The sequence below is a fragment of the Pituophis catenifer genome, unplaced genomic scaffold (assembly GCF_029215685.1).
Source record: "Pituophis catenifer annectens isolate HBS135680 unplaced genomic scaffold, rPitCat1.0.hap2 SCAF_1, whole genome shotgun sequence".
Taxonomy (NCBI): domain Eukaryota; kingdom Metazoa; phylum Chordata; class Lepidosauria; order Squamata; family Colubridae; genus Pituophis; species Pituophis catenifer.
Window position 1 is genome coordinate 232,015,388 of NW_027256881.1, and position 10,777 is coordinate 232,026,164.

General features: G+C 40.9%; 1 protein-coding gene across 1 annotated transcript; it reads left to right on the top strand.

Annotated features, from left to right (window-relative positions):
* Positions 1-459: 459 nt before the first annotated feature.
* Positions 460-10,014, top strand: CRYBA2 (crystallin beta A2). The gene is made up of 5 exons (XM_070957145.1): positions 460-505; positions 2,051-2,219; positions 4,126-4,267; positions 9,064-9,206; positions 9,867-10,014. The coding sequence occupies exons 1-5, from the start codon at positions 460-462 to the stop codon at positions 10,012-10,014; spliced, it is 648 nt and encodes a 215-aa protein (XP_070813246.1).
* The last annotated feature ends 763 nt before the right edge of the window (positions 10,015-10,777 follow it).

Consider the following 10,777-nt stretch of genomic DNA (forward strand, 5'->3'; position numbering starts at 1 on the left):
TTGCCCTTGTCTGCTCCGCCAACGGTAAGTCCCTGCGCGCTGCTTTGGGGGGGTATCCTGACACTCTTTTTTTTTTTGAGGATTCCCCCGCCTTCCCTGAACTTGGGGAAGCGCTCTTTTTTTGCGGTGGGGTTTAGGGGTGAATGGTGGTGGCGGTGGCTTTTCTGGGACGTTAAGTCTGCAGTTGGTCGGTCGGCGGAGGATCAGCGCGCTGCGCCGAGATGTGGCGCTTTCTTGGCCTTGGATTGCCTTAGAAGCCCTTTGGAGGCGCCGGCGCTGGATGGCTGATGCTCCTCTACTTCGCTGGCTTGGGGGCAGGGATGCTGCGGTCGGAATGCAGGGGGAAGCCTCTTTCGCAACTGGACGGCTCGACCTGGAATGCCGACGGGGTCCGATGGCATTTCAGCTTTCCTTTCTAATTCGTCGCGTCTCGCATATTCTCAGCAGGGCTATTAGACTATGTCGACAGAGCGAGAGAGAAGAAGCGGAGCGCCGAGGTCTGCAGGTGTGTGCGCGCCCGCATTTGAGCGCATGCCTACACTCCTCCCTATACACTTGGGATTGGGAGCAGTAGTGAAATCCAATTTTTTTTTTTTACTACCGGTTCTGTGGGCGTGGCTTGGTGGGCGTGGCAGGGGAAGGATACTGCAAAATCTCCATTCCCATCCCACTCCTGGGGGAAGGATATTGCAAAATCTCCCATTCCCACCCCACTCAGGGGTCAGCTAGAGGTGGTATTTGCCGGTTCTCCGAACTGCTCAAAATTTCTACTACTGGTTCTCCAGAACCTGTCAGAACCTGCTGGATTTTACCTGATTGGGAGGCGTGCATAGAATTCCGCGGGTGCAAAATCTGACACCAGGGTAGCGAATGAGGCAACCTTGAAGGAAAGGCTCTTGGCTTTGGCTTGCCTTACGCAATTGGGAGGCAAGAGAAAAGTTCCTTGAATTTGAGAATTCCCTTTGGCCAGGCTCCTTCTATTCCAGAATCCTCTGGTGCTCCTCCGGATCAGGGATTTATGAATTCAAAGAAGGATTCGCGATTGCTGAAGGCATTTGGTGCCCAATTCAGAAAATTAAAATGCCCCTGCCCAAATACTATACTCTACTGTATGTTCAGGCTGTCTTTGCCACATACTAAACCCTGCTCAACCTTAAACAAGATTAAAGCATGCTGTGTGAATATAACCACTAATTCTTCAGTAGATCTAGCTAAGAGTATTGAGTGAATGCTGGCAATTTTAATCATGCTAATAAATAATGCCAACTTTTTGACTATGCTGCTCTTGAATGATACTCCTAAACATGCTCCTCAGGGTAAGACTCTCCTTCCTGTCTAATATAATTGCTGTTGGCATGTGTATGTCTTTATGGCTGAGTGCATAGCATCACAAGTAAGGTGTAATATGGTTTGATTCTGTCTTGGTGTGTTGTGTGACCTCACTTATGCTTTCTAATTCTCTGTTTATGGTTAAGCATTATGTTTGAATCCAGCCAATGGTGGCATAATCAGTAAATTAGGGTTTAGTCTAGAAAAATGAAAAATGCCTTGCATGAGAGTATACAAGATTACATGATGTGTAAGAGCTGAGATGCCATGTCATCCAATGAATGAATCTCTTAAGGCCTTCTTAATTACCACCTCTTCAGTCTCTGCATGGCCAGTAGAAAATAGGGCTCCATTATGTAAATTAGTCAGGGAGAAAGATAAATAACATAAAGGGAGAAGAAAAGTAGATGAGAAGGAAGACTCCTTATCTGTGCTTGCAATCCATCCAGTAGCCATGCAATCCTGTTTTGCTTAAAAACAAAGTTTTGAACAGTTTTCCTTTTCTCAGCCTCTAAGGTGTTCCCTAAGTCTTCCTTTTCTCTTTTTTGGCAATCTTGCATAATGCTTGCCACTGTTCCTCCTTGACATCTTGGTCCATAGTTGAGGGGCTTTGCTAGAAGGGACAGATGTGACTCACACTTATGTATCTCTCCCCTTCTACACATACAATCTCCAGCTGCTCCACAAACGGATTCCTAACCATCCTATTCCACCTCCACAGCCAAAGATCTACCCATGACCAGCCACATGGAGAGCATGGGGCAGTTCAAGATCATTGTCTGGGAAGAAGAAAATTTCCAGGGGAAGCGTTCTGAATTCCTGATGGAATGCCCCAATGTCATGGAACGTGGTTTCCGCAAGATTCGCTCCATCAAAGTGGAAAATGGCCCGTAAGTGTTTTTGCAGTTCACAGTGTACAACGGGAAGACCACAGCAGTTTCTGGTCTTTTCAACCAATTCTTTTTTTAAAAAGTTTATAATATGATAAAGTAAAAACTGAAACAGACTTAGGAAAGTTAAAGAGGAAAGAAGTGAAAAAAGAAAAAGAAAATAAAGGTCATTGCATCCCACTTTTTCAGGGCAGTAGAATACAAAAACAGTTACAATTTCAACCTTTGACTTTACATTTCTAAATGTTTCATGCCATGTCTCTAAGAGTGAAGTCATCCTAGTCATCAAAATCTAAAATCAAAGCTTCGTTTTTTCAGTTTTGAGTACAAAATCGAGAAGTGGTTTCCAAATGGAAACAAAACTAGTCTTTTTTTTTTAAATTAGAGCAGTCAATTTTGCCAACTCAGCCAATTACATTACCTTTATAGTCTTTTCAGTCAATTCTGAGAACCTTTTCAGTCAATTCTGAGAACCTTTCACATGGAGTATGGATGAATAAAGGAGCAGTCATCTTTAAAGCTGATAAGAAATTGATCGATGGAAGGAAATCTTAGGAAATCAGACATTAAAGATAGAACTGCTACAAATTTTAACAATTTGTGTTTTTGCTTACTAAATTCCTAGGTATCTTATTCTGCCATCGACACTTTAAAAAACCTCTGTTGAGTTATAGAGGTATATAAAGGTAAAGGTAAAAGTTCTCCTAGCACATATGTGCTAGTCGTTCCCGACTATACATGTGATATTTAAATACATCTATAGAGGTATGTAGATGAATTTAAATATCACATGTGTATCATGTATACATTGCTTAATTGCTCTAAACAGAATTGAATAGTTGGAAATCACTGAGCCGTTTTCAGAATATGATCCTGTGGGTTTTGAGAAAATACTAATTCTTTAACAGTTTTAATGAACTATTTGTAGATAGCAAAGTCAAAATATGAATTACTTTTCCAGGTTACTTTTGCTTTGGTACTCTGCATTACATACTTCCATAAACAAGCTATTTAAAAGGGAAATAAATAGAAGATAAACTCTAGCAAAGAGTTACACAAAGTGAGGGAAAGCGTAATTCTGTAGCAAAGCACCTGCTTTACATGCAAGGGCCACAAGTTTAATACTTTGCACCTGGGATGAGAGGCCATTCATTTGAAATAACACTGCTTGAATTCTTAAAACTCTTCTGGCAATGAGAATCCATGTAGGTTTGAAAGGACAATAGTTCGTTTGATTGCAAAGCAACTTCTTCTATGTTTACCCCAAACATCAAATAATATTTACAGCAATCACAATGCTGCAGAGAAGATAATCATATATGTAGGAAGTAGGGTGACCAATCTTTTTTAACTCTTTTAAAAAAAAAAAAAATTATTAAACGTTTTTTTAAAAAACAAACAAAAGGAAAGCTTTAACACTTTTTCTGTTTCAACAGTTTCACAGCTGACAAAAATTTCATAGTTCTACATATTTTCCCTCTCTTATTTCTACTATATCATTTATACATATACTTCTAAACTTTATTTACATATATACATAATATCCGTGTACCCACTTTCATTTCTACAATTTTTGTTTCCTCATATTAACAATTATACTTCAACTCCTATTTCTACTGTATTTTAACTCTTAAAGAACATGTATGCTTTTTACCACGGTAGTTATGTTAAAAAGAGGCACAGCAAATACTTGCTTCACCAAATAATATTTGTAGAACTAAAAAAATGTGCATTTGTTATCATTACTGTGGAGGAGAAATTGGGACAAATGTCCTATATCATATATCTTTTTTTCCATAACTTTTTGGGTGATGCTATTAAGATTTGAGCTGAATTTGAGTTTGATTTTAGAATCTGAAACCACACGTCCTCATGCTTTTCCCCCCTCTCTTTTCTTGACCCATAGCTGGGTAGGCTTTGAGTATCCTGAATATCAAGGACAGCAATTCATTTTGGAGAAAGGAGACTATCCTCACTGGGAGGCCTGGAGTGGAAACAGTGCTTATAGGACCGAGCACCTACTCTCCTTCCGCACTATCAGATGTGCCGTGAGTGCTCTTTAAAATACTCAAAAAGTATTTTAAATACTTCAGGACCCATCCTGAATTTCTCCCATGGGCAAAAGGCTCCTTTTTGTTTAAAAAGAGGGCCACCAGACAAGGGAAGCCCAAAACATGGGAGGGGGGAATGGGGGCAAATGCTGCACTTGAATTGATCTTTTAGGAAAATAACTGCACAAAAGGGTATTGCATACTAATTTATTTCTTGAAAATAGCTAATTTGCAGGTAGAAATGGAATGCTGTCTCTGCTGGGCTTTGGGCTTTGGCATTCAAACTAACGGTGCAATCATGTGCCCGATTGGGAAGGGGTTGGGTAGCAGAGCTGTCTCTTCCTCTCCAAACATATCTGCAAAGTCTGCATATTTTTTTGGTTTGTTCTGCATTGGAGGGAGGTGGAGGATAAGCTTTCATTGCCTGCAAGCAATGTTGCGGGCATTTTAGGGGAGTGGAATGAGAGGGTCACTTGTGTCCAACTTACATGTGGATCATGCGGCTGAAGTTGCTCTATTCCAAAGATGGTGGGCGCTTGAAGGAGGGAGTGGCATAGAGCATTATGAGCTCTGTGTGATCTTTGATGGTAAACTGCACCCGAGCCATGAGTTGAAGAATTGGCCCTGCTTTTAGTGGCTGTCCATCAATCATCTCAACTATTATTGGGCTTTCTATAACTTTAGTTTCTATATTATTTCTGTATCTATGAAATCAGTGGTTGCCTCAGACAGAAATTTCCACCCTCCACTTGGAATCTAAATAACAATAACAGGAGTATTTAAATAAGTTTGTCTTATCTGAACTATCCTCAAATTGTGAAAGGTCCTCCTTCAGAGTTCTTGGGAGATGTGTATGTGTGTGTGTGTGTGTGGGGGGGGGGGCTAATGAAGTTTCCTTGAAGTGCTGCTTCAGACCTGGGCATTTACTGGCTACATGCTTTTTTCGTTTACAAGTTCTGCATCTCGTTGCTGTGTTTGATGAAACTTCATTTGATGTTTTCACCGGGCATTATCTGGCTATGTGTCCTGGGATCCCACAGTCCTGGGGTCCCTTCTTCTTTGTTTCTCTCCTGATGACAGGGATCTCTCGGTTGCTCAGATCTCCATGGGTTCTCCCATGCTGGATTTAGAGGAAGCCATTGGGAGGGAGACAAACTGTAGGTTTTTTTCCCCTTCCTGTCCCTTCCCTGCCTTAACTCTTCTGGTCAGCAGCCCATTAGTACACAATGCTAACATAGCTCTTCCAGGGTAATTGGGGTCCCTTGCATCATTAGCTTATCTCTTAGGTCCTCAGCCAGCCCCAGGTCAATCGGGGCTAAGTCATTCCTTCCACCCTGCATTGCCAGCAAGTAACTTAAAGTCCAAAATATATGACCTTACTCTCCTCTGTGTCTGCTTGAGCTTCCAGTTCTCTCTCCTAGCAATTACTCTCTGTATGGGATCCCCAAAGTGTCCTTGGAGTTTATGCATGAAATCCTGATAAGTTGTCCTGCACCAGTTTGTTGCCTTCCATGAGCTTAGCTGCTGCTTTCTTTAGCAAGCTTAGCACAAAAGTCACTTTGGGTGCATGCAATCAGTGGGAAACTCCACCGGGCCTGCCTGTCATAAACATTTTCACATTCACATCAAATTCTGCCCCCAGCTCTGTTGCATTAGTTATATCATGGCATTCTGCAAATTGATCATTTATGCATCCACTTCTGCTGGTGTAGCAACAAAGCAGCCAGGTGCTTGGCACATAGCAGAGTTCCTTGAGGTTAGGAGGCCATTCCTGAAATTCCTCTCTTTGTACGAGAGTACCAGACTTGCAAGATTGATGTCAGTTTGTCTAGGTAGACCAGACAGGAAAGACCACCAGGTAAACTGGTGGTAAACTAATTCTACTTTACTGTAGAATAAACTAATTCTACTTTACTGTAAAGAATCCTGCAAGTCTGAAAGTTAAGTTCTCCCACTGCTGCTTACATTTATCTCAAAGCTAGCCAATCAGATTTTTGCCTTGTGTTGTGTTAATCCTGTCCAAATTTGCCCATCCAAAAGATTACTGGGTGGGGCTAAGGTCACCTTTGTGGGAAATTTTTTTTAATGCATTCATAATAATTTAGTTTTGGGTGGAAGACAAACAAGTAAGTTAGGCACTTTGAATTTAGGTGAAAGATTTTAAAAAGACCATATTACAAAGCTACCCGAAGCAAATGACCAGTATGAGCAGGAGTGTTATTTATTAGGATTTTAAAAGAGGCATAATGGACAGTTTTGTGTGTGTGTGAGAGAGAGTCAGAATATATAACACCCATTGCCACAAAGCTATATCCAGCACGTATCATTCCATCTCGAAAGCAGCTGCTTCGGTTCTGAACTGGGCTTTAAAATCTCTGCACGTCCCCATCTGTGGGCTTTAATAAGAACCAGTCAGATTATGTCCGCACTTTAATAAAGGACTGCAAGATAGCATCTCCTTCTCGGCTGGCAGGATCACTTGGCGGAGTTCAGGCTGCAGGATGTGCAATGGAAGGAAGAGAGAGAGACAAAATGATGCCAGCTTAACCCCTTAGATCCATGGGATGCTACAAATCCTAAATACTTGAAAAGTTGGAAGGCATTTTCTTCATATAATATCCGGGGCTTCAATTCCGTCCCCCCTCCCCCTCCCCCGAGAAGCAGGTTATCAGATGTTTCCATGCATGCACACTCACAATAATTGACAGAAATTCACAATAGCTGCTTGGGGAGAATTAAGATTGTCCTCGACTTAATGACCACAATGGGGATCAGAATTTCCATGCCTAAGCAAGACTGTTATTTATTTTTTTTTATTGAAAAAGTTTTAAAACAAACACATTTTCCCCACAACCCTCCCACCCAACCCCCCTCCCCCTCCCCAACTTCCCAGAGCAGAACACAAGGTATTTCTATTGACTTTTAACAATAAACTAAATTGCTTAACCAATCATTAAACTAACACCCCCTAAAAAAAATTCTTAACCCCCCATGTATAAAATCCTGCTTCTTAGACATAAAACTTCTAATATCACTTATATAGCGTTTATACAGATAAAAGAAATCATTCATAAGCTATTTGATATTTTTTGGTCTGATACTTATTTTGTATATAATCAATCCATCTTCTCCAGTCCTGTATATATCTTTCTTGTGTGTGATCCTTCAAATATGCTGAAATTTTAGCCATTTCAGCTAAATTAGTTACTTTCAATATCCAGTCATCAATAGTAGGCAAAAAGTCCTTCTTCCAATGTTGTGCTACCAACAATCTTGCTGCTGTTATCCTAAGCAAGACTGTTATTGAGTGAGTTGCCACCCAATTTTATGACCTTTTTACCATGTTTGTTAAGCAAATCACTGCCATTGTTAAGTGAATCATGTTGTTAAGCGAATCCGGCTTCCCTGATTGACTTTGCTTGTCAGAAGCTGGCTGGGAAGGTTGCAAATTGCCTGCAACTGTTGTAAAAACAGGCTGTTGGCGATGCGCTTAAATTTTGATCGTGAGAGTGTGGGGATGCTATGATGGTCATAAGCGTGAGGATCAGTCGTAATTCACTTTTTTCAGTGCCGTTGTAACTTCGCACAGTTGCTAAGCAAATGGTTGTAAGTCGAGGACTATCTGGTTATAAACACAAGTTGTTATCCAAGGAAGATGCAGAGTTAAGCTACATGAGAGTCGGCGACCTTAATTTAGAAGGAAAAAATAAATAGTCCCCATACATTAGTCAATTTTAGTCTAATATGTTGTCTGAACTTGGTCTCTGTGGATCATTTTGGGTACAATGAATTGCATAAGTCCAGAAGATTAATAAGATGATGGATAAATGTAGTAAATGAGCTATGAGTTAATTTGCTAGGGATTCACTTGTGCATAGCGCATTATGTATACAAAGTCTAAACTACAATTCACAGAAGCCCTTATCTTCCTTTTCATTAATTCTGCAATATCTAGCTATTAGAGGGCCACTGAAATAGAAAAAAGGATTAATAGAGGGGGGGGGGAAACGAAGATGAAAAGAAAGAATGACGAAAGTCATGGGGTAACTGATGCAGTTGTTTATCTCCAAGGAACTTTGCTTTCTTCCCCCCCCCCCCCATATTGACAGGGTTTATAATCCCGCTAAACCATGATGTGATTTGTTTGGTTTTTGCTTGGTTTTAGTTTTAAATGTCGAAGAATGAGAATAGCAATCACCACCACTGTTGTCCACTTAAGTTATGAACTCCTGAAAGCACCTGCCAACTGCTATTGGACTGGCAGATTAGACAAACTTCCCAATTGGTTCTGACCCAGCAAAGCAATTAATAGTGCTCTGTTTTGACATAGGAGGCAGAAAGCTTTAAAATAGGGGCAAGTCTCAAAGTAAGGATATGGCCTTCTCCAATCCTGCTGCCCCCAGATGTGTTCTAGGACAACACCTGTCAACACCTGTCAACATAGACAACATCTGTCTATACTGTCAGCCAGTCTAGTTGTTGAGGCTTCTGACTGGGAACTCTTGAGAGTTGAGATCCCAACACGCTGAAGGACATATTAGGAAGGGGAGGGCCAGGACAAGTCAAAGCAGTAAGCATGAACCATGTTGCCCTATCTTTAAACAAATTTGAGGAAAGATGGAAAGAGATCTGGGCGCTACCAACATCCATATCTCTTTGGAGAGGCATTCCAAAAATATCTAAAAGTACAAGATGGCGAAAAGAAGCCCTGAGACTTGGAAAAATCATTGTGATCTCTTTTGCTTGTGTTTATTCCTACTCTGAGACATCTTCCACTTTATGCTATGTTGCAGAATCACAATGACAGCAGAGTGACCCTATATGAGTCAGAGAACTTCCAAGGATACAAGTTTGAGCTGACTGATGATTATCCATCATTGCAAGCCATGGGATGGAGCAGCAAGGAAGTAGCCTCCATCAGAGTTCTCTCTGGAGCGTAAGTGATGCCTTCTGTTTCTCTTGGTGCAATTTTCTGTTCAAGATAGTAAGTATCAGAGAGCATCTATTGAGTATACCTTGATTTAATAAGACCATCTGTCCTACAGTTCTGGTATCTTCTGTACATGTATTTGACTACTTTACTCACAAGCAAAATAGCTATGATGATAGTGCACAATGATCACTGTAAATCTGAAGATCCCCAAAAGAGGAAGCTGACCTTACATTTTTCTAGCAGAGAGTTTGCTGGTCACTTTTCTCCATAGTTTTAAATTCAGTGGTGGGATTCAAATAACTTAACAACCGGTTCTCTGCCCTAGAGAACAGCTGGAGAGGCGTGGCTCGGTGGTCATGTGACTGTGTGAGCGTGACCAACTCAATGTCACTCAGGTTGATGGGTGCTTCACCTTAGCTGTTACAATGTAATAAAGCTTAACCAGAGAGGCAGTTTCTTTAAAGTAGCTATGCTACTCCAACCTACCACCCTCCAGATACATTGGGACTATATCACTTAGCCTTCACAACCAATACAATTTAGGTTGCTGCACTAAACACATTCCCAAAACACCAGCCTAGGAAAAGATGTGCTGTTCCCTTTCCAATGAAGGAACATGTGTCAAATTGCCTATCATCCCTATGTTCTGTTTTATCCTCCTAGGTGGGTGGCATATCAATATCCAGGCTACCGAGGCTACCAATATATCCTGGAACGGGATCGACAGAATGGCGAATATCGGAAGTACACTGACTATAGCAGCCAAGCCCATAGCAGCCAGATCCAGTCCATCCGCCGTGTCCAGCATTGAGCCAGGTCTTAGCAGCAGAAACAGTAGTATTATATTTCCTGTGCAACCCTCACCCTCACTTTGGCCAAGTAGTAGACCTGCACCCAGTAGCTAATAAAGGCATTTACCAAACTCCTTTTTCATTTTGTCCATCTGTCCATGAAAACTCTGTGCCGCGATTCTTAGGATTTGCTACAGTTCTTACCACAGACTGCCGATGCGGGTCCTGTTACTGTAGAAAGTTGAAAATAATAAATAAATGAGAATCCTATTTGGTTAGCCAATCCAGGAAGGATTGGTTAAGGAAGCCCTTTGCAATAGAGAGAAGATGCCAGAATATGTATTTTTGTAAAATGTATTCTACCTCCTCCTTTCCTTCTCCTACAAAAAGAAAAAAAAAAGTCAATGCATGTTAGCACATTATTTTGAGATTGGCTCATGATTAGGACCACAAATGAACAAACAGCATTTAGCAAGAAGCTGAACTGAAAACATTTCCAAGAGGGTTAATCATATAAATCTTTTGTTGCACATACAAATAGAAAAACAAAGATTTTTTTGGCAATTTGAAGATTGATTTATTATCGCATAAACTTTAGTCAAAAACCTCATCCTTCAGCTATAACATTGTTTGAAGAGCCCTATTAGCAACGTTGACTGGCAAATGATGTTTACTTAGTAGCCTCCTTCCCAACTGTTAAAATGATCAAGGGTGGACTTACCCAATTTGGGGTAAGGTTACCAACTTTAAAATTAAGCAGGCACAAATGTGTCCTAAATTTAC